Source organism: Bombina bombina, chromosome 2, assembly GCF_027579735.1.
Source record: "Bombina bombina isolate aBomBom1 chromosome 2, aBomBom1.pri, whole genome shotgun sequence".
Taxonomy (NCBI): Eukaryota; Metazoa; Chordata; class Amphibia; order Anura; family Bombinatoridae; genus Bombina; species Bombina bombina.
The window spans coordinates 1,122,105,301-1,122,129,418 of NC_069500.1; the positions used below are offsets into that span (position 1 = coordinate 1,122,105,301).

General features: G+C 38.8%; 1 protein-coding gene across 1 annotated transcript in view; it reads left to right on the plus strand.

Moving 5' to 3' along the window:
* The window catches only part of RXFP1 (relaxin family peptide receptor 1), a 509,714-nt gene that overhangs the window by 189,743 nt on the left and 295,853 nt on the right, over positions 1-24,118 (plus strand). The window contains exon 2 of the mRNA XM_053700228.1: positions 3,664-3,762. Within this exon, the coding sequence (XP_053556203.1) occupies positions 3,664-3,762 (99 nt within the window). The remainder of the gene's footprint in view (positions 1-3,663; positions 3,763-24,118) is intronic.

The following is a 24,118-nucleotide window of genomic DNA, read 5'->3' on the forward strand; positions in this document are numbered from 1 at the left end:
GGCGGATTTCTTGAGTCGCCAGACTTTTCATCCGGGGGAGTGGGAACTTCATCCGGAGGTCTTTGCCCAAATACTTCGACGTTGGGGCAAACCAGAGATAGATCTCATGGCGTCTCGCCAGAACGCCAAACTTCCTCACTACGGGTCCAGATCCAGGGATCCGGGAGCGGTTCTGATAGATGCTTTGACAGCACCTTGGAACTTCGGGATGGCTTATGTGTTTCCACCCTTCCCGCTGCTTCCTCGATTGATTGCCAGAATCAAACAGGAGAGAGCATCAGTGATTCTAATAGCGCCTGCATGGCCACGCAGGACTTGGTATGCAGATCTAGTGGACATGTCATCCTGTCCACCTTGGTCTCTACCTCTAAGACAGGACCTTCTGATACAGGGTCCATTCAAACATCAAAATCTAACTTCTCTGAAGCTGACTGCTTGGAAATTGAACGCTTGATTTTATCAAAACGTGGTTTTTCTGAGTCGGTTATTGATACCCTGATACAGGCTAGGAAGCCTGTTACCAGAAGGATTTACCATAAGATATGGCGTAAATACCTATACTGGTGCGAATCCAAAGGTTACTCCTGGAGTAAGGTAAGGATTCCTAGGATATTGTCTTTTCTACAAGAAGGTTTAGAAAAGGGTTTATCCGCTAGTTCATTAAAGGGACAGATCTCAGCTCTGTCCATTCTGTTACACAAACGTCTGTCAGAAAATCCAGACGTCCAGGCCTTTTGTCAGGCTTTAACTAGGATCAAGCCTGTGTTTAAAGCTGTTGCTCCGCCATGGAGTTTAAACTTAGTTCTTAACGTTTTACAGGGTGTTCCGTTTGAACCCCTTCATTCCATTGATATAAAATTGTTATCTTGGAAAGTTCTGTTTTTAATGGCTATTTCCTCGGCTCGAAGAGTCTCTGAGTTATCAGCCTTACATTGTGATTCTCCTTATCTGATCTTTCACTCAGACAAGGTAGTTCTGCGTACTAAACCTGGGTTCTTACCTAAGGTAGTCACTAACAGGAATATCAATCAAGAGATTGTTGTTCCATCCTTGTGTCCAAATCCTTCTTCAAAGAAGGAACGTCTTCTACACAATCTGGATGTAGTTCGTGCCCTCAAGTTCTACTTGCAGGCAACTAAAGATTTTCGCCAAACTTCTTCCCTGTTTGTCGTTTATTCTGGACAGAGGAGAGGTCAAAAAGCTTCTGCTACCTCTCTCTCCTTTTGGCTTCGTAGCATAATACGTTTAGCCTATGAGACTGCTGGACAGCAGCCTCCTGAAAGAATTACAGCTCATTCCACTAGAGCTGTAGCTTCCACTTGGGCCTTTAAGAATGAGGCCTCTGTTGAACAGATTTGCAAGGCTGCAACTTGGTCTTCGCTTCATACTTTTTCCAAATTTTACAAATTTGACACTTTTGCTTCTTCGGAGGCTATTTTTGGGAGAAAGGTTCTTCAGGCAGTGGTTCCTTCTGTATAATGAGCCTGCCTATCCCTCCCGTCATCCGTGTACTTTTGCTTTGGTATTGGTATCCCAGAAGTAATGATGACCCGTGGACTGATCACACATAACAGAAGAAAACATAATTTATGCTTACCTGATAAATTCCTTTCTTCTGTTGTGTGATCAGTCCACGGCCCGCCCTGTTTTAAGGCAGGTAAATATCTTTTAAATTATACTCCAGTCACCACTTCACCCTTGGTTTCTCCTTTCTCGTTGATTCTTGGTCGAATGACTGGGAGTGACGTAGAGGGGAGGAGCTATATGCAGCTCTGCTGGGTGAATCCTCTTGCATTTCCTGTTGGGGAGGAGTTATATCCCAGAAGTAATGATGACCCGTGGACTGATCACACAACAGAAGAAAGGAATTTATCAGGTAAGCATAAATTATGTTTTTTTTACACCTTTTCAAATTTTTGTTTTATCTATTTCTAGAAGCAGGAGTGGGCATGAAGCAGTGGGTATTTCATAATCTAAAATTGACAATGAGTATACTTAATGTGAAATTAATTATGTCAACAAGTCTAAATATAATCATGTCACATATTGGATATTTTAGGTGTCTATACTTTAGTGAACCTTTTTGCAGCATTATCTGCTTGTACATGAGCTAAGCATTGGAATATCTGAGTTTGTTTAGGACAGGGACTAATATTCTTGTGCTAAATTCCCTTTTTTAATAGTTTCTATTGTAGCTGTGTACAATGTACTTTTGCAAAACAAATGTTCACATTACTATTTATTTAGAGTTTCAATATTGCCACTTTAAAGTGATTGTAAAGTTTAATGAATAAGTAACTAAAAGTAATCTTAAAAACAAGGGCACTTTCATTAATTAAACTTTACAATGATGCGTATTTTTTAAAATACTTACCTTTGCGTTATGGTAAACATAACGTTGATCCTCCGCCCGCAGCTCCTGCTTTCTTTAGCAGATCGATGACGAATCCGGCTTCCTCCAATCATTGTGTGCCCCCTTTGGCATCCAGATTTTGAGGCATACAACGATTAGAGGAACGTGGATCGGTCATCTATATGCTAGAAAGCAGGAGATGCGGGCCGAGGATCAGCATTATGTTTACCATAATGCAAAGGTTATTGTAAAGTTTAATGAAGTGCCCTTGTTTTTAAGAATACTTTTAGTTACCTTAAAAAAACTTTACAATCACTTTAAGGGAGAACACTTATGAGAAATGCATATGTCATCATGGGTTGTTTAAAGAAATGTATGAATAAACTTCCATTATAAGGACCCTGAAATATGCATTTTTCATAAGTGTCCTCCCTTAAAGGGGCAATATGGCAACCCTATATTTATTTGAGTGAATATTGTCACCACAGTAGTCTGGTGATCTACTGGGTAGCGTTTGCAATCTACTGGTAAATCACGATTTACCCTTTGTGCCTCCCATTGTAGACTATAAATTGTTTCGTTGAAATGATGTGCTTGCTAAACAACCTCCAAAGACAAATGTGGAAGTATGAAAGTTATATGTTACCTACAGTATTATATAAACTTTCAGAAAAAACATACATAACACTGGAACCGTATTTGGAGTAAATATATCAAATACAAAAATATTCTTATAATGAAAATGTATTTTTCATACAAAAGGGCTATAATAGCACAACAAAGGGACTATATTAAGGGACGTAATTAAGCTAAGGCTGAAACTATCTCACATGAAGAGCAGCACCTAAACCTCAGATCATGTTCTCATATAAAGGGTAGCAAGTTCAAGAGAAATAAGTGGGCACTTTCTTCACATAAAGGGTTGTTGATTCATGAAATAAACTCCCATTAGAGGTTATTGACTATAAGAAGCATAAGGTTATCCTACAAACTAATTAAGCTGACACTTCATAGGAAATATGGACAGGCTATGGATTTTATCTGCCAACAAAAACATTTTTTACATTTCAATACTGCACAAGAAAAATAATCAGATTTTAATTTCACTTTGTTCTATTGCTATCCATCCATAACAGATATTCAATGTCACTAAATAGCTAAAAGTACAAAGTACACAGTAGCTTTCTCGGTAGGTTTATTGCTTTTCACTGACTTAACTTCAAACCACAAGACATGAAATGCTGTTAATTTGAAATGGGTTTTTTTCTGCATTTGTAATAATCACATTTCCTTTATTTTTATTTTTTTAGGAGATAACAATGGATGGTCTCAGCAGCTTGATAAACATTTTGAGAATCAAAAGTTTGACCTGAATTTCTTTGACACAGAGAAGAAACCGTCAGAGTGCTGTAAGGGGTCAAATGAGTGATTTATGTAATCATTTTATGACCATAGAAATATTAAAATGAAATGTTTGTTGCCAAACAAATACAGCTTTATCTAAAACCATTGTATGAAAGATATTACTGATGGACAGTTTGAAAAAAAAAACTAAAATAATATATAAATCTATATTCCAGAGCTACAAAGGAAACTGTAAAGAGAAACTGTTGTATTCAATACAAAGAAAATAACTTCTTGCTTTATACATTCCCAAATGCATAAAAGACAAGGCACACATTCTTAGCTCAAAAGCTCAGAGCTTCTAGCAGCTTAAATATTTATTCACATTGGTGCTTTTAGTGACCATAGCTTCTCTTATAGAATACCCTCCAATGAAAATGACAGATGAAAGCCTGTTTTTTTTATTTACAGAAGACACAAGCTACAATAACTAGCTCTTCAATTAAAGCTGCTTTCTTTAACACCTAAGTTATATTGTACCTAAACCATTCCGAGCCATTGTGAGTCATGTCTGTTTTTTGTTTTGTTTTGTTTAAATGGCTCAGAGGGGAGTCTCTGTTTAAAGATTTAAATATAGTACTTCCAACTATTAAATTTACATTACACTATGGTAGAAAACAGTTACATTTTTTATGATTTCTTTATTGTACTTGACTATTAAACTATGACTGATTTATTCAAGAAAACAACTCACTGGAAAACGTATTTACTTACAAATAGTTTCCATTGTTCTTATTTATGTACAAAGTACAGAGCTCTTTTTTTTTTAAGCGTAAGGATTAAAACAGTAAAATTGTGACAAAGGTGCTGGCCATAGAATGTTTTCTTTGTGATTTAATAAATATTACAATTGAATTAGCACAATTTAAAGAGTGTATATGATAAAATATAAACTTAAAATGTAATGATAGAATATACATTGAGTGCTTATTTATAACATTTTCTAACAAAATAAAAAAAAAGGTTATTGATATTAATTGGAAAATTTTACAAGAAATTAAAGGGAAAGTAAAGTCAAAATAAAATTTACACGATTCAGGTAGGGCATGCAAAACAACTTTCCATTTTATGTTTATCATTAAATTTGCTTTGTTCTTTGGTATTCTTTGTTGAAGGTTAAACCTATGTAGGCTCATAGGCTTATTTCCAAGCCCTTGAAGGCCGACTCTTATCTCAGTGCATTTTATTAGCACACAAAAATAAAACTTTCATGATTAAGATAGAAAATGTTATTTTAATACAATTTTGTATTCAATGCTATTATCAAATTTACTTTGTTCTTTTGGTATCTTTTGTTGAAAAGCATGTGTATATATATCTATATCAGCAGAAGCAATACACTATGGTGAGCTATCTGGTGATTGGTAGCTACACATATATGTTGCTTGCCATTGGTTTACCAGATATATTTGGCTAGCTGTCAGTAGTGCATTACCATAAATAAATATAGAGAAGCACTCAACCTGAGAACGAACAGCATAATAGCTTGTTCTATGGCTAGTTACCATTTAAGAAGCAGCCTCTTTTTGCTCAACATGTACCTTTCACAGAGAAGAACTTTCCTGAAGCATATCAGTCTGATCCTGACTTCACAGTACAGTCCAGCCCCGAAATACAAGGCAATGCCTCTCTGAACGAGAGAAACAGCAAAACCCCAGACGTACGTTTCGGCCTATCCTGGGCCACATCAGTGAGGTGCAGCCATATCCCTCTAGGCACACTGAGCAACGGGTCCACGTCTGAATTCCCACATCACACTTAGGGAGACTTCCCTAAGTGTCATAATTTGCATAAATAAAAAGAGAGAAGCGCTCAACCTGAGAATGAACAATAGCATAATAGCTTGTTCATTCTCTCTTTTTATTTAAGCAAATTATGACACTTAGGAGCTCATAGGAGTCCAAAACGATTGTCTGGGGTTGTCATGTTCCTTGTTCAGAGGAGAATTGCCTGGTATTTCGGGGCTGGACTGACCTTACTTGGCGGGATCAGACTGATATACTTCTGGAAAGTTTTCCTCTGTGAAAAGCACACTCGTCTAAAAGAGGCTTCTTTTGGGTGGTAAGTCACCATAGAACAAGCCACTGAGCTGTTGTTTGTTCCTGGTAGAGCGCTTCTCTCTTCGTATGCAAATTAATATGACCCTGGGGAAGTCTCACTATGGGTGATGGGGGAAACCAGACGTGGACTCCTTGCCCAGTGTGCTTAGAGGAATGTGGCTGCACCTCATTAACGAGACTCATAGGAGGCTAAAACGATCATCTGGGGTTGTCATGTTCCTTGTTCAGAGGAGAAGTGCCTGGTATTTTGGGGCTGGACTGACCTTACTTGGCGGGATCAGACTGATATACTTCAGGAAAGTTTTCCTCTGTAAAAAGCACACTGGACTAAAAGAGGCTACTTCCGGGTGGTAAATTTCCATAGAACAAGCCACTGAGCTGTTGTTCGTTCCTGGTAGAGCGCTTCTCTCTTCCTTTTTTACAGAGAAGAACTTTCCTGAAGCATATCAGTCTGATCCTGACTTCACAGTACAGTCCAGCCCCGAAATACCAGCAATCCCTCTCTAAATGAGAGAAACAGCAAAACCCATGACGTACGTTTCGGCCTATTGTGGGCCTCATCAGTGAGGTGCATCCATATCCCTCTAGGCACACTGAGCAACGGGTCCACATCTGGATTCCCGCATCACACTTAGAGAGACTTCCCTAAGTGTCATAGTTTGCATAAATAAAAAGAGAGAAGTACTCAACCTGAGAACGAACAATAGCATAATAGCTTGTTCTCTCTTCTTATGCAAATTAATATGACCCTGGGGAAGTCTCACTATGGGTGATGGGGGAAACCAGACGTGGACTCCTTGCCCAGTGTGCTTAGAGGAATGTGGCTGCACCTCATTAACGAGACTCATAGGAGGCTAAAACGATCATCTGGGGTTGTCATGTTCCTTGTTCAGAGGAGAAGTGCCTGGTATTTTGGGGCTGGACTGACCTTACTTGGCGGGATCAGACTGATATACTTCAGGAAAGTTTTCCTCTGTAAAAAGCACACTGGACTAAAAGAGGCTACTTCCGGGTGGTAAATTTCCATAGAACAAGCCACTGAGCTGTTGTTCGTTCCTGGTAGAGCGCTTCTCTCTTCCTTTTTTACAGAGAAGAACTTTCCTGAAGCATATCAGTCTGATCCTGACTTCACAGTACAGTCCAGCCCCGAAATACCAGCAATCCCTCTCTAAATGAGAGAAACAGCAAAACCCATGACGTACGTTTCGGCCTATTGTGGGCCTCATCAGTGAGGTGCATCCATATCCCTCTAGGCACACTGAGCAACGGGTCCACATCTGGATTCCCGCATCACACTTAGAGAGACTTCCCTAAGTGTCATAGTTTGCATAAATAAAAAGAGAGAAGTACTCAACCTGAGAACGAACAATAGCATAATAGCTTGTTCTCTCTTCTTATGCAAATTAATATGACCCTGGGGAAGTCTCACTATGGGTGATGGGGGAAACCAGACGTGGACTCCTTGCCCAGTGTGCTTAGAGGAATGTGGCTGCACCTCATTAACGAGACTCATAGGAGGCTAAAACGATCATCTGGGGTTGTCATGTTCCTTGTTCAGAGGAGAAGTGCCTGGTATTTTGGGGCTGGACTGACCTTACTTGGCGGGATCAGACTGATATACTTCAGGAAAGTTTTCCTCTGTAAAAAGCACACTGGACTAAAAGAGGCTACTTCCGGGTGGTAAATTTCCATAGAACAAGCCACTGAGCTGTTGTTCGTTCCTGGTAGAGCGCTTCTCTCTTCCTTTTTTACAGAGAAGAACTTTCCTGAAGCATATCAGTCTGATCCTGACTTCACAGTACAGTCCAGCCCCGAAATACCAGCAATCCCTCTCTAAATGAGAGAAACAGCAAAACCCATGACGTACGTTTCGGCCTATTGTGGGCCTCATCAGTGAGGTGCATCCATATCCCTCTAGGCACACTGAGCAACGGGTCCACATCTGGATTCCCGCATCACACTTAGAGAGACTTCCCTAAGTGTCATAGTTTGCATAAATAAAAAGAGAGAAGTACTCAACCTGAGAACGAACAATAGCATAATAGCTTGTTCTCTCTTCTTATGCAAATTAATATGACCCAGGGGAAGTCTCCCTATGGGTGATGGGGGAAACCAGATGTGGACTCCTTGCCCAGTGTGCTTAGAGGAATGTGGCTGCACCTCACTAACGAGACTCATAGGAGGCCAAAACGATCGTCTGGGGTTGTCATGTTCCTTGTTCAGAGGAGAAGTGCCTGGTATTTTGGGGCTGGACTGACCTTACTTGGCGGGATCAGACTGATATACCTCAGAAAAGTTTTCCTCTGTAAAAAGCACACTGGTCTAAAAGAGGCTACTTCCGGGTGGTAAATCTCCATAAGACAAGCCACTGAGCTGTTGTTTGTTACTGGTAGAGCGCTTCTCTCTTCGTATGCAAATTAATATGACCCTGGGGAAGTCTCCCTATGGGTGATGGGGAAACCAGATGTGGACTCAGGTATTTCGGGGCTGGACTGACCATATTTGGTGGGATCAGACTGATATACTTCAGGAAAGTTTTCCTCTGTGAAAAGCACACTGGTCTAAAACAGGCTACTTCCGGGTGGTAAATCGCCATAGAACAAGCCACTGAGCTGTTGTTCATTCCTGGTAGAGCGCTTCTCTCTTCGTATGCAAAATAATATAACCCTGGGGAAGTCTCCCTATGGGTGATGGGGGAAACTGGACGTGGACTTCTTGCCCTGTGTGCTTAGAGGAATGTGGCTGCACCTCACTGACGAGGCACATAGGAGACCAAAACGATCGTCTGGGTTTGTCATGTTCCTTGTTCATAGGAGAAGTGCCTGGTATTTCGGGGCTGGACTGACCTTACTTGGCGGGATCAGACCGATAAACTTCAGGAAAGTTTTCCTTTGTGAAAAGCACACTGGTCTAAAATAGGCTACTTCTGGGTGGTAAATCACCATAGAACAAGCCACTGAGCTGCTGTTCATTCCTGGTAGAGCGCTTCACTCTTCGTATGCAAATTAATATGACCCTGGGGAAGTCTTCCTATGGGTGATGGGGGAAACCAGACATGGACTCGGGTATTTCGGGGCTGGACTGACCTTATTTGGCGGGATCAGACTGATATACTTCAGGAAAGTTTTCCTCTGTGAAAAGCACACTGGTCTAAAGTAGGCTACTTCCGGGCTGTAAATCACCATAGAACAAGCCACTGAGCTGTTGTTTATTCCTGGTAGAGCGCTTCTCTCTTCGTATGCAAATTAATATGACCCTGGGGAAGTCTCCCTATGGGTGATGGGGGAAACCAGATGTGGGCTTCTTGCCCAGTGTGCTTAGAGAAATGTGGCTGCACCTCACTAAAGAGGCCCAAAGGAGGCCAAAACGATCATCTGGGGTTGTCATGGCGGCATTCAAGGTCCCGCAAAAAAACAAACCCCATAAAGCTAGAAGTCAAGGCCCCAGCAGAATTTAAATTTTAAGGAGGAACCCAGGGAGGCTCTGCCCCACCCATCAAGAGTCACAGGGATCTTCAGCCAGCAAACTCGCAGGGCAGGGTACCCCTAGAGCATGACCTGTTAAATTATAGAAATCAAAAAAATCTTGTGAAAAGCTATTGGATAAGTCTCATCTGACATATTAGAATTACTGTCAGATTCGCTAAATGGTTAAGTTTACTTGAGAACAACAACAATTAGGGCTGGAATTAACTCAAATGTTACATCTTGGTGAAAACATGTGAAAAATACTATTTTTTAATGGATTGGAATAGAGCCAGTTTTTAATGGATTGGAATAGAGCCAGTTATTTGTGACTTTTTTCATGCTGGTAAAATAATTTTAAGTATGATAGTAGTAGTAGTAGTAATAATAATAATAATAATAATAATAATAATAATAAAAGAAAGAAAGAAAATGATGTTACATTATCATAACTGTCAACATAATGATGAAAATATTATTTATTCTAGTAAAACATTTAAATGATCCACCAGTATAACATTTTAACCCCAATACCTATAACTTATTATTTAATTAAATAATATAATTTTCGTTTAAATTATTTTTCATTAAACAAACTTCACTTTGAATTAATTCTAAAGGTCACAGTGACATCAGTTTTTTTCTGTAAATGCATCATAAATAATATTATCTTTAAGAAAATTGTAAAGTACCTCACATGTTTTATTCTTTCAGATATATTTGACAAGGGCAGTTATCATCTTGAGAGCATGTGCCTAATTTTAATGATAATTAAAAAAAAAAATCTCTTGCAAGCAGCACAGCACTTGTAGCCAAAAGTAAGGCAAGTAAACTAGGTGTGTAAGTGTCAACACAAATGTTTTGTGCCACCGTTGGAAAGCATGTCAAGGTTTGTCACCACCCCACTATTTTCCTATAGCAATATTAGTTTGTATCTGTAGCTTTTACAGTGAGCTACATTACGAGTAGAGCATTAACTATCGATCACGCTCTAACTGAGCTAAGATTTGCCTTTTTGTTTTTATTGGCTATCACACTTATTACAAATTGAAAGTAAAAAGATTTTGATTGAGCGCTAAACCGTTGCGCACAAAAAGCTGAAGTTACAATATCCCGATCACGTTAACGTATTGTCCCAGAAACTTTAATGGAGCTCGAAAAGTGGAAAAAAACTAAAACCTGATCAATTTTCTCAAGTGCACTAATCTGACATGAAAAACATAATTTATGTAAGAACTTACCTGATAAATTCATTTCTTTCATATTAGCAAGAGAGTTCATGAGCTAGTGACGTATGGGATATACATTCCTACCAGGAGGGGCAAAGTTTCCCAAACCTCAAAATGCCTATAAATACACCGCTCACCACACCCACAATTCAGTTTAACAAATAGCCAAGAAGTGGGGTGATAAGAAAGGAGCAAAAGCATCAAAATAAGGAATTGGAATAATTGTGCTTTATACAAAAAAAATCATAACCACCACAAAAAAGGGTAGGCCTCATGGACTCTTGCTAATATGAAAGAAATGAATTTATCAGGTAAGTTCTTACATAAATTATGTTTTCTTTCATGTAATTAGCAAGAGTCCATGAGCTAGTGACGTATGGGATAATAAATACCCAAGATGTGGAACTTCCACGCAAGAGTCACTAGAGAGGGAGGGATAAAATAAAGACAGCCAATTCCACTGAAAAATAATCCACAACCCAAAACAAAAGTTTTAATCTTAATAATGAAAAAAACTGAAATTATAAGCAGAAGAATCAAACTGAAACAGCTGCCTGAAGTACTTTTCTACCAAAAACTGCTTTAGAAGAAGAAAAAACATAAAAATGGTAGAATTTAGTAAAAGTATGCAAAGAAGACCAAGTTGCTGCTTTGCAAATCTGATCAACAGAAGCTTCATTCCTAAACGCCCAGGAAGTAGAGACTGACCTAGTAGAATGAGCCGTAATCCTTTGAGGCGGAGATTTACCCGACTCTACATAAGCATGATGAATCAAAGACTTAACCAAGACGCCAAACAAATGGCGGAGGCCTTCTGACCTTTCCTGGAAACAGAAAAGATAACAAATAGACTAGAAGTCTTTCTAAAATCTTTAGTAGCTTCAACATAATATTTTAAAGCTCTTACTACATACAAAGAATGTAAAGATCTCTCCAGAGAATTCTTAGGATTAGGACATAATGAAGGAACAACAATTTCTCTAGTAATGTTGTTAGAATTCACAACCTTAGGTAAAAATTTAAATGAAGTACGCAGCACCGCCTTATCCTGATGAAAAATCAGAAAAGGAGATTCACAAGAAAGAGCAGATAACTCAGAAACTCTTCTAGCAGAAGACATGGCCAAAAGGAACAGAACTTTCCAAGAAAGTAATTTAATGTCCAAAGAATGCATAGGTTCAAACGGAGGAGCTTGTAAAGCCCTCAGAACCAAATTAAGACTCCAAGGAGGAGAGATTGACTTAATGACAGGTTTGATACGAACCAAAGCCTGTACAAAACAATGAATATCAGGAAGATTAGCAATCTTTCTGTGAAAAAGAACAGAAAGAGCAGAAATTTGTCCTTTCAAGGAACTTGCAGACAAACCTTTATCCAAACCATCCTGAAGAAACTGTAAAATTCTCGGAATTCTAAAAGAATGCCAGGGGAATTTATGAGAAGAACACCAAAAAATGTAAGTCTTCCAGACTCAATAATAAATCTTCCTAGACACAGATTTACGAGCCTGTAACATAGTATTAATTACTGAGTCAGAGAAACCTCTATGACTAAGAATCAAGCGTTCAATTTCCATACCTTCAAATTTAATGATTTGAGATCCTGATGGAAAAAAGGGCCTTGAGATAGAAGGTCTGGTCTTAATGGAAGAGTCCAAGGTTGGCAACTGGCCATCCGAATGAGATCCACATACCAAAACCTGTGAGGCCATGCTGGAGCCACCAGCAATACAAACGAACGTTCCATTAGAATTTTGGAAATCACTTTTGGAAGAAGAACTAGAGGCGGAAAGATATAGGCAGGATGATAATTCCAAGGAAGCGACAACGCATCCACTGCCTCCGCCTGAGGATCCCTGGATCTGGACAGATACCTGGGAAGTTTCTTGTTTAGATGATAGGCCATCAGATCTATTTCTGGAAGTCCCCAGATTTGAACAATCTGAAGAAATACCTCTGGGTGAAGAGACCATTCGCCTGGATGTAACGTCTGGCGACTGAGATAATCCGCATCCCAATTGTCTACACCTGGGATGTGAACCGCAGAGATTAGACAGGAGCTGGATTCCGCCCATACAAGTATCCGAGATACTTCTTTCATAGCCTGAGGACTGTGAGTCCCCCCTTGATGATTGACATATGCCACGGTTGTGACATTGTCTGTCTGAAAACAAATAAATGATTCTCTCTTCAGAAGAGGCCAGAACTGAAGAGCTCTGAAAATCTCAAAATATTGATTGGTAATCTCGCCTCCTGAGATTCCCAAACCCCCTGCACTGTCAGAGATCCCTATACAGCTCCCCAACCTGACAGACTCGCATCTGTTGAGATCACAGTCCAGGTTGGACGAACAAAAGAAGCCCCTTGGACTAAATGATGGTGATCTATCCACCACGTCAGAGAGTGTCGTACATTGGGATTTAAGGATATTAATTGTGATATCTTTGTATAATCCCTTCACCACTGGTTCAGCATACAAAGCTGAAGAGGTCGCATGTGAAAACGGGCAAAGGGGATCGCGTCCGATGCAGCAGTCATGAGACCTAGAATTTCCATGCATAAAGCTACCGATGGGAATGATTGAGACTGAAGGTTTCGACAGGCTGAAACCAATTTCAGACGTCTTTTTTCTGTTAGAGACAAGGTCATGGACACTGAATCTATTTGAAAACCCAAAAAGGTTACCTTTGTCTGAGGAATCAACAAACTCTTTGGTAAATTGATCCTCCAACCATGTCTTTGAAGAAACGACACAAGTTGATTCGTATGAGATTCTGCAGAATGTGAAGACTGAGCAAGTACCAAGATATCGTCCAAATAAGGAAATACCGCAATACCCCGTTCTCTGATTACAGAGAGAAGGGCACCGAGAACCTTTGAAAAGATCCTTGGAGCTGTTGCTAGGCCAAACGGAAGGGCCACAAACTGGTAATGCTTGTCTAGAAAAGAGAATCTCAGAAACTGATAGTGATCTGGATGAATTGGAATATGAAGATATGCATCCTGTAAATCTATTGTGGACATATAATGCCCTTGCTGAACAAAAGGCAGAATAGTCCTTATAGTTACCATTTTGAATGTTGGTATCCTTACATAACGATTCAATATTTTTAGATCCAGAACTGGTCTGAAGGAATTCTCCTTCTTTGGTACAATGAAAAGATTTGAGTAAAACCCTAGACCCCGTTCCAGAACTGGAACTGGCACAATTATCCCAGTCAACTCTAGATCTGAAACATATTTCAGAAACGCCTTAGCCTTCACTGGGTTTATTGGAATGCGAGAGAGAAAAAATCTTCTTGCAGGCGGCCTTACCTTGAAACCTATTCTGTACCCTTGTGAAACAATGTTCTGAATCCAAAGACTGTGAATCGAATTGATCCAAATATCTTTGAAAAATCGTAACCTGCCCCCTACCAGCTGTGCTGGAATGAGGGCCGCACCTTCATGTGGACTTGGGAGCTGGCTTTGACTTTCTAAAAGGCTTGGATTTATTCCAGACTGGAGAAGGTTTCCAAACGGAAACCGTTCCTTTAGGGGAAGGATCAGGCTTCTGTTCCTTATTCTGACGAAAGGAACGAAAACTATTAGCAGCCCTGTATTTACCTTTAGATTTTTTGTCCTGAGGCAAAAAAGTTCCTTTCCCCCCAGTAACAGTTGAAATAATAGAATCCAACTGAGAACCAAATAATTTATTACCTTGGAAAGAATGAGAAAGCAAAGGTGACTTAGAAGTCATATCTGCATTCCAAGTTTTAAGCCATAAAGCTCTTCTAGCTAAAATAGCTAAAAACATATACCTCACATCAATTCTAATGATATCAAAGATGGCATCACAAATAAAGTTATTAGCATGTTGAAGAAGTTTAACAATGCTATAAAGCAGCAGCAACATCAGCCAAAGAAATAGCAGGTCTAAGAAGATTACCTGAACATAAATAAGCTCTCCTTAGAAAGGATTCAAGCTTTCTATCTAAAGGATCCTTAAAGGAAGTACTATCCGCCATAGGAATAGTAGTACGTTTAGCAAGAGTAGAGATAGCCCCATCAACTTTAGGGATTTTGTCCCAAAACTCTAATCTATCAGATGGCACAGGGTACAATTTCTTAAACCTTTGAGAAGGAGTAAATGAAGTACCCAGATTATTCCATTCCCTAGAAATTACTTCAGAAATAGCATCAGGGACAGGAAAAACTTCTGGAATAACTATATGAGGTTTGAAAACCGAATTTAAACGCTTAGTAGATTTAGTATCAAGAGGACTAAACTCCTCCATATCTAATGCGATTAACACTTCTTTAAGTAAAGAATGAATAAATTCCATTTTAAATAAATATGAAGATTTATCAGTGTCAATATCTGAGACAGAAACTTCTGAACCAGATAAATCCTCATCAGAAACAGACAAGTCAGAATGATGACGGTCACTTAAAAATTCATCTGAAATATGAGAAGTTTTAAAAGACCTTTTACGTTTACTGGAAGGAGGAATAACAGACAGAGCCTTCCTAATAGATTTAGAAACAAATTATTTTACATTAACAGGAACATCCTGAGCATTAGATGTTGAAGGAACAACAACAGGTAATGGATTATTACTAATGGAAATACTATCTGCATTAGCAAGTTTATCATGACATTCATCACAAACTACAGCCGGAGGAACAGTTACCACAAGTTTACAACAAATGCACTTAACTTTGGTAGAACCAGCATCAGGCAGCGTCTTTCCAGAAGTAGATTCTGATCCAGGGTCAAGTTGAGACATCTTGCAATATGTAATAGAAAAAACAACATATAAAGCAAAATTATCAAATTCCTTAAATGACAGTTTCAGGAATGGGAAAAAATGCCAATGAACAAGCCTCTAGCAACCAGAAGCAATGAAAAATGAGACTGAGATAATGTGAAAAAAAGGTGGAGACGAAAATGATGCCCACATTTTTTGGCGCCAAAAATTACGCCCACAATATTGGCGCTAAGTACAACGCCTATATTTTTTGGCGCTAAGTATGACGCCACATCCGGTACCGCCGAAAAAAATAATGTCCACATTTTTGGCGCAAAAAAACGTAAAAAAAATGACGCAACCACGAACAACTTCCGGCATCAATTAGGGCGCCGGAAATGACAAAATTTTTGCGCCAAAAAAAGTCTGCGCCAAAAATGACGCAATAAATTGAAGCATTTTCAGCCCCCGCGAGCCTAACAGCCCACAGGGAAAAAATTCAATTTGAAAAACTTTTAAGGTAAGAAAAAATAATCATTCATATGCATTATCCCAAATAATGAAACTGACTGTCTGAAATAAGGAATGCTGATTACCCTGAATCATGGCAAATATAAGTTTAAACACATATATTTAGAACTTTATAAATAAAGTGCCCAACCATAGCTTAAGAGTGTCATAATAAAATAAGATTTACTTACCCCAAGACACTCATCTACATATAGTAGATAGCCAAACCAGTACTGAAACGAGAATCAGTAGAAGTAATGGTATATTAGAGTATATCGTCGATCTGAAAAGGGAGGTAGGAGAAGAAATCTCTATGACCGATAACAGAGAACCTATGAAATAGATCCCGTAGAAGGAGACCATGGTATCCAAATAGGCAATACTCTCTTCACATCCCTCTGACATTCAATGCACTCTGAGAGGAAAACCGGGCTCCAGCCTGCTGCAAAGTGCATATCAACAAAGAATCTAGCACAAACTTACTTCACCACCTCCACGGGAGGCAAAGTTTGTAAAACTGAATTGTGGGTGTGGTGAGGGGTGTATTTATAGGCATTTTGAGGTTTGGGAAACTTTGCCCCTCCTGGTAGGAATGTATATCCCATACGTCACTAGCTCATGGACTCTTGCTAATTACATGAAAGAAATATAAATATTTTACATTCCAATGTTTTTCAAATAATATAATATGTTCTATTTATTCTTAAATGCAGATTTTTACATATACCTGATGGTATTTTGGGAAGATATATATCTTTACCTATATATATGATTATATATAGGTAAATATATACACAGATATGTATAAGAATATCTATTTAAAAATACTTAGAACATATTCCCCTATGTGTAGAACATTGGAATGTTAAATATTTACAGAAAATGCACAGTTAAACACTTTATTAAATATGAATATTTCATAAATATGATTTTACATGTTTTCAGCTACTTGACTGCAAAGGGCTCCAATGTACTTATATTTATACTAGGCGATAAGCTTGCCCAGAGGGCAGTCTATGTTTAAAAAATCCAAAACCCCAAGCTAATTTTACTAAAAATAAAAAATGTAAAATTACAGAAAAAAATAAACAAAGCTATCCAAAATACAAAAATTAAACCTAAACTAATACCCCTATAAAAATAAAGAATCCAGCCCAAAATAAAAACAGCACCTAATCTAATACTAAACTACCAATAGCCCTTAAAATGGCCTTTTGTGGGGCATTGCCCTAAGTTAAACAGCTCTTTTACTTACAAAAATTACCAATCACCCTCTAACAGTAAAACCCCCCACCCAACCAATCCCCCCCCCGCAAAAAAAAACTAACACTTAAAAAAACTAAACTACCCATTGCCCCTAAACGGGTATTTGTATGGGCATTGCCTTAAAATCCTAAAACTAAGCCCCAAATAGGTACTCACCGTTCCTGAAGTCCGGCAGACAAGGTCTTCTTCCAGGCGGCTCCTTCATCTTCTATCTTCATCCTGTGCGAAGGCAGCGCAGAGCGGAGGTGAGGATCGGTCTTCCCCCGATGTGCGGATACAGAGTGGCGGTCCTCAGTGGCAGAGATCCTCAGCAGCGTGAAGGCTCCTCTTCATCCGATCTCCGATGTACACTGAAAATTGAATGCAAGGTACCGCATTCAATTTTGGGTAACTTGGATTCCTATTGGCTGAAATTTTGAAATCAGCCAAAAGGATTAGAGCTAATGAAATCCTATTGGCTGTTTAAATCAGCTAATAAGATTTCAGTAGCTCTCAGACCGCCACTGAGAACCGTTACTGAGGACCGCCACTGAGGATCCATGCATTGGGGGAAGCCAGCTCCGCACCTCTGCTACGCCTTTTCTCCAGATGAAGTTAGAAGATGATGGAGCCACCTGGAAGAAGACCTTCTTCGCCGGACTTCAGGAACGGTGAGTACCTATTTGGGGCTTATTCTTAGGGATTTTTTTTATTTTGGGGGGGTTTTATTTTTAAGATTAGGGATTTAATGGGCTGTAAAAGAGCTGAATGCCCTTTTAAGGGCAATTCCCATAAAAATGCCCCTTTAGGGGCAATGGGTAGTTTAGGTTATTTTAGTGTTAAGTTTTTTTATTTTGGGGGTTTGGTTGGTGGGTTTTTTTTTTACTGTTAGGGGGGACTTAAAACGTAAAAAAAAACAGCTGTTTATTTTAGGGCAAGGCCCTTTCAAGGCTATTGGTAGTTTAGTTTAGATTAGGGGGTGTTTTTATTTTGGGGGGGCTTTTTTATTTCCATAGGGATTAGGTTTAATTTTTGATAGTTTTGTTTTCTGTAATTTTATAGTTTTTTATTTCTTGTAATTTTAGATTACTTTTTTTTTTTTAATTTAATGTTAGGTTTTATTTAAGTGAACAATCTGAAGAAATACCTCTGGGTGAAGTTATAAGGTTAATTAGGTGTATTGCGATGTGGGGTTTTGTTGGTTAAGGGGTTAATAGGTTGATTATGTTTATTGCGATGTGGGGGGTTGGCAGTTTAGGAGTTAATAGGTCATTAGGTTAATTAGGTTTATTGCAATGTGGGGTTTGTTGGTTTAGGGGTTAATAGGTTAATTATGTTTATTGCGATGTGGGGGGTTGGTAGTTTAGGGGTTAATATTTGAATTATGTTATTTGTGGATTAGGGGTTAATTACTTTATTATTTTGTGATGTTGGCGGTTTTGTTGTTTGTTAATACTTCGTGCGGGAGGTTAGTTGTTTTTTTTAAACTTCATGCGGGCGGTTATGTGTTTTTTTCATTGTTTCATGCATGCGGTTGTGTGTTTTTGTTTTTTTTAAGACTTTGCCTACGCTGCATCCAGGGGGATTCTTTTGGCTGGGCACGCAGCCAACATTCTTTTTGCTGCCTCACGCAGCCAACATTCCTTTGAGGATGCATGCGCAACTGGCGACAGCAACGGACGTGTTACAAATGCAATTATACTATAAATATATATATGTATACATATGTATTTATGTGTTTAAATGTGTATGCCTATACAAAGATCTGCACAAACATATTAATATATATATATATATATATATTTATATACATATATATATCCATATTTAGACATGTATCTGTATACTGTATATCTCTATGCAAGTCCTTTGCTTTAGGGCAGGTTGGGACGGAGTTTGTACAGTTCTTGGTTTCAGGAAAAAAGGAGAAACAACAATGGAATTACGTATGTTGTTGCCTAAACAGGTTGAAATTAAAGTCAAATGTTACTATTAATAGTGACAGGACTATATCAACATGATAAATAAGGTGGGTGCTGTACACCAAGAGAAACTGTTAGCACAAAGAACCAGTGGGCTACTGGGAAGTGTGTACATGTGTAGCACTCAACAACACAAAAGTGAAGTATAATCAGAGGGGAAATATAACATTGTAAACATCAGGAATGAAGGGGTTAAAACAACGTTTATTAATAAAGAAATGGCAACATAAAAACACAAGGGCATTGCCACCTGTACGCGTAAATCACGTTGTCACTGTAAACTACCAAGGTGTAAGAAATTATCACTAGTCATACATGTGCATGGGAGATAGCACTGACGTATTCACAATTAATTTGATAAACTGTCTGCGAGTACCAAATCACCGGGTTACCAGGGTAAGGGAACCACACCTACTAATGGATGTAGCATTATCTAGTTATGTCCCATAGTAAGAGATGAGTACCATAGCATATCAAATATGATATTGTGTCTGAGTAGGCTATATTACTAATATTACCATAGGCATATATATGTGTGAGAACTTCCCAATGGTGTAGTTAGTGTAACCAATTGGATTCAATTCAAAATAATCTCACTATCAAAGTGGCCTATATTTATATTTATATATAGAATTGTAATATTGGCATAAAAGCATTAACACATTGACCAGGGAGAACAAGAATAGAACCCCCGATTGGGGAAAAAATGAAGGTACTAAATGCTGTAAGCCTACTTATGCAGTGGGTCCTGGAATACCGTAATTAAACTCTAGAGAGTCACGTATATGGTGGCTGACTGTAGTAATAGGATCAATTAATATAACAACTGCAACAGATTGTTACCCTTAATTAGTAACAGCTAGCAACCACGGCCGGCATAGTGATTTCGTATAAATCATGTGACATTAATATTATTACCCCTTAATACGGGAATGTCTATGTAGCATTATAACTTAGCTAAGTAAGTGGTCCGGTGTTTGAGTGCACCGAGAATTGTATTCACCTGGGATACTAACAAATACGGGTAGGTAGTAATCACGGTCGGAAAATCGACTAGAGATTATTGGGAGACTGGACAGTACGTTACTGGGGAATACAACCAGTCGGATGGACAATCAGAACTACTAGATATCCATTAACGTTGTTCAATATTTAACTAGAGTAGAGTAATGTCAGGTATATACATCAAAGGTAATTAGTTATTGGGTATCATATTGTCTTGAAAGGTAATGACAGTATGTATCAGTTAACCAAGTAGTTACACCTAAAATAAATTAAACTATTACTATGGCGACACCATTTGTTAGCCAAATGCAGAGTAGCATTACCAGTAAACAACTAATATATCGAAAGGGTGCAGGAGAATGCCGATGCAAGCTAAAAAATATATTAAGAGTAGAAGAGAGACTACTAAGTCCCTACTCCCCCTAACATGTTTCGCACAACTGCTTTATCAAAGGTCAGTTCTTGGTTTCACTTTGGAAACTTTGAGATTTGCACTCATGGGAAAGCTGCACATACTCTGACACAGCTGGCTACTACTGCAATATAATATAAACATAACTGTTATAACGGGCAAAAAAGTATTTAGTCAGTCACCAATTGTGCAAGTTCTCCCACTTAAGAAGATGAGAGAGGCCTGTAATTTTCATCATAGGTATACCTCAACTATGAGAAACAAAATGTGGAAACAAATCCAGACAATCACATTGTCTGATTTGGAAATAATTTATTTGGTCAATATCAAAAGTTCATCTCAATACTTTGTTATATATCCTTTGTTGGCAATGACAGAGGTCAAACGCTTTCTGAAAGTCTTCACAAGGTTGTCACACACTGTTGCTGGTATGTTGACCAATTCCTGCATGCAGATCTACATGCAGATGTTTTGGGGCTGTCGCTGGGCAACACAGACTTTCAACTCCCTCCAAAGGTTTTCTATGGGGTTGAGATCTGGAGACTGGCTAGGCCACTCCAGGACCTTGAAAGGCTTCTTATGAAGCCACTCCTTCATTGCCCGGGCGGCGTGTTTGGGATCATTGTCATGCTGAAAGACCCAGCCACGTTTCATCTTCAATGCCCTTGCTGATTGAAGGAGGTTTGCACTCAAAATCTCACGATACATGGCCCCATTCATTCTTTCATGTACACGGATCAAAGCATGATGTTGCCACCCCCATGTTTCACAGTAGGTATGGTGTTCTTTGGTTGCAACTCCACATTCTCTCTCCTCCAAACACAACGAGTTGTGTTTCTACCAAACAATTCTACTTTGGTTTCATCTGACCATATGACATTCTACCAATCCGCTTCTGGATCATCCAAATGCTGTCTATCATACTTCAGACGGGCCTGGACATGTACTGGCTTAAGCAGGGGGGCACGCCTGGCACTGCAGGATCTGAGTCCCTGGCGGCGTAGTGTGTGACTGATGGTAGCATTTGTTACGTTGGTCCCAGCTCTCTGCAGGTCATTCACTAGGTCCCCCTGTGTGGTTCTGGGATGTTTGCTCACAGTTCTTGTAATCATTTTGACCCCACGGGGTGAGATTTTGCGTGGAGCCCCAGATCGAGGGAGATTATCAGTGGTCTTGTATGTCTTCCATTTTCTAATTATTGCTCCCACTGTTGATTTCTTCACACCAAGCTGCTTGCCTATTGCAGATTCAGTCTTCCCAGCCTGGTGCAGGTCTACAATTTTGTTTTTGGTGTCCTTCGACAGCTCTTTGGTCTTCACCATAGTGGAGTTTGGAGTGTGACTGTTTGAGGTTGTGGACAGGTGTCTTTTATACTGATAACAAGTTCAAACAAGTGCTATTAATAAAGGTAATGAGTGGAGGACAGAGGAGCCTCTTAAAGAAGAAGATACAGGTCTGTGAGAGCCAGAAATCTTGTTTGTTTGTAGGTGACCAAATGCTTATTTTCCACCATAAAATGCTAATAAATTCTTTCCAAATCAGACGATGTGATTGTCTGGATTTGTTTCCACATTTTGTCTCTCATAGTTGAGGTATACCTATGATGAAAATTACAGGCCTCTCTCATCTTCTTAAGTGGGAGAACTTGCACAATTGGTGGCTGACTAAATACTTTTTTGCCCCACTGTACAAGAAAATGTTTTTATTATTTTTAAATATATATTTCTATATATATGATAAATTCTTTGTAAAATATATATCTATAACTGTATATCCATATTAATATATAGGTATAGATATATATATATATATATATATATATATATATATATATATATATAAAAATATATATTTAAAAATACTAATAATATTGGAATCTAAAATAATTACATTAAATACATAGTAAAGCAAATTATAAAATATTAAAATGTATTTTTTAAATTATTTTTCAAGTTTTAAGGTGTATATTTATATATATATATATATATATATATATATATATATATATATATATATATATAAAGCAGTTTGTAGGTAATGGCATACAGCTTCCAGTACCTAAGATGGCAGGTAATACTTAGGGGGTTAGAAAACTGTTTGGGGGGGGTCAGGGATGTTGGGGGTTAAGGGGATCCTATACTGCAGAAAATATAAATATATATATATATATATATATATATATATATATATTTATTATTTTATTTTCATTTTTTAAAAAAAGTCTTAATTTCATACTGGCAGTCTGTCTGTCCATGCCTAAAATGGGGGTTACCAGTGGGGGGTGGGGGAAGGACAAGAGCTTTTTGGGAGGGATCAGGTACGGATATGGAGATTGGAAGTGTCAGGTGGGAGGCTAATCTCTATGCTAAAGCTAAAATTAACATTTTTTTTTTTTTTCAAATAAATTTTTATTGAGGTCGAAAGTCATAACAAATAACAAGCTAATGATCAAACATCCAAAATGAAATTAACAATACCGATGATCATTGTACATAGCCAAGCAATGCAAACAATACATGAAAGCATACAGATTGGAAATAATAAACAACAGACGACCTCAGTTTTTTCTGTAACCTTGCGTTGTATCTTATATCTGTGAATAAGAAGTACAAATAACAATGCCAACAGGTTATTTAATGTACAGTAATTACTGATGATCTAGATGACCCAAACATGGGGGTGGCAGGGAGTGAGGAGGGAAAGGATAGGAATGGAAGGAAGAGGGTGGGAGAGAAAGAGAGCCCGGGGGAAAGAGAATAATAACAAAACAAAAAAAACAAAAAAAGGGGGTTATATATTTTCACAGGCTTCTAGTATAAGAACCCAGTATTAACCACTGCTTAGTTATATGTAAGGTACATATTGATTATTCCAGACTCCTGGAGGATAGGGTACTGCCTTAGGGCCCTCTTGGTGGGTCTGTTAGCAATCTCCAGGTGTCCCAGATCTGGGAGTGTAGGGCTACCTTATTCTGTTGAGTGAATATTGGGCATTCCATTTGCTCCAAGTAGGACATGATCTTTACTACGTCTACCCATCTTGGGACTGTCTTTTGTTTCCAGAGTCTAGTAACTGCCAACTTGGCCGCCGATAATAGATAAATGCTCAAGAAAATGTTAGAGATAGAGCCTGACTTAATGCCTATATGAAACAGCAGAGTTTGCGGGGAGTTGCCAATCAGGGGGTCAAGCGCCAAGCACTTGTTTAGGATAGTGGTCCAAAAAGGTTGTAATGTCGGACAATCCCACCAAATGTGGGCTGGCGATCCCACATCCCACATTCCCGCCAGCACAGCGGGGAGTTAGAGTGAGAAATTTGGAATAACCTAAGCGGAGTAAGATGCCATTGGGTGCAAAGTTTAATGTAAAGCTCTAAAAGAGTTACACAATGAAGCGTTTGTTTAGTACGTGTGGCTGCTCTGGCCCAATCAGCTGGGTCAGCATGGAATTTTAAGTCTCTTTCCCAAGCTATAATGTAAGCTGACTTGAAGAAAGGAGGAGGGTTCAGCAGGCCCCTATAAGAAGTCGCGAGCGCCCCCGAGACTTTGATTTTGCTCGCCCATCTTTTTTCCCATTCAGTGAATTCCCGAAGGGGGAAGTCGAGAAAACCCCAGGATTTTAAGAGGCTACGAATCCTCCAGAATTCAAAATGCAAGAGGGGAGATGGGTTGTAGACCGAGATGAAATGAGATGTGGTTATAAATCTGCCTCTGGGAAACAGATCAG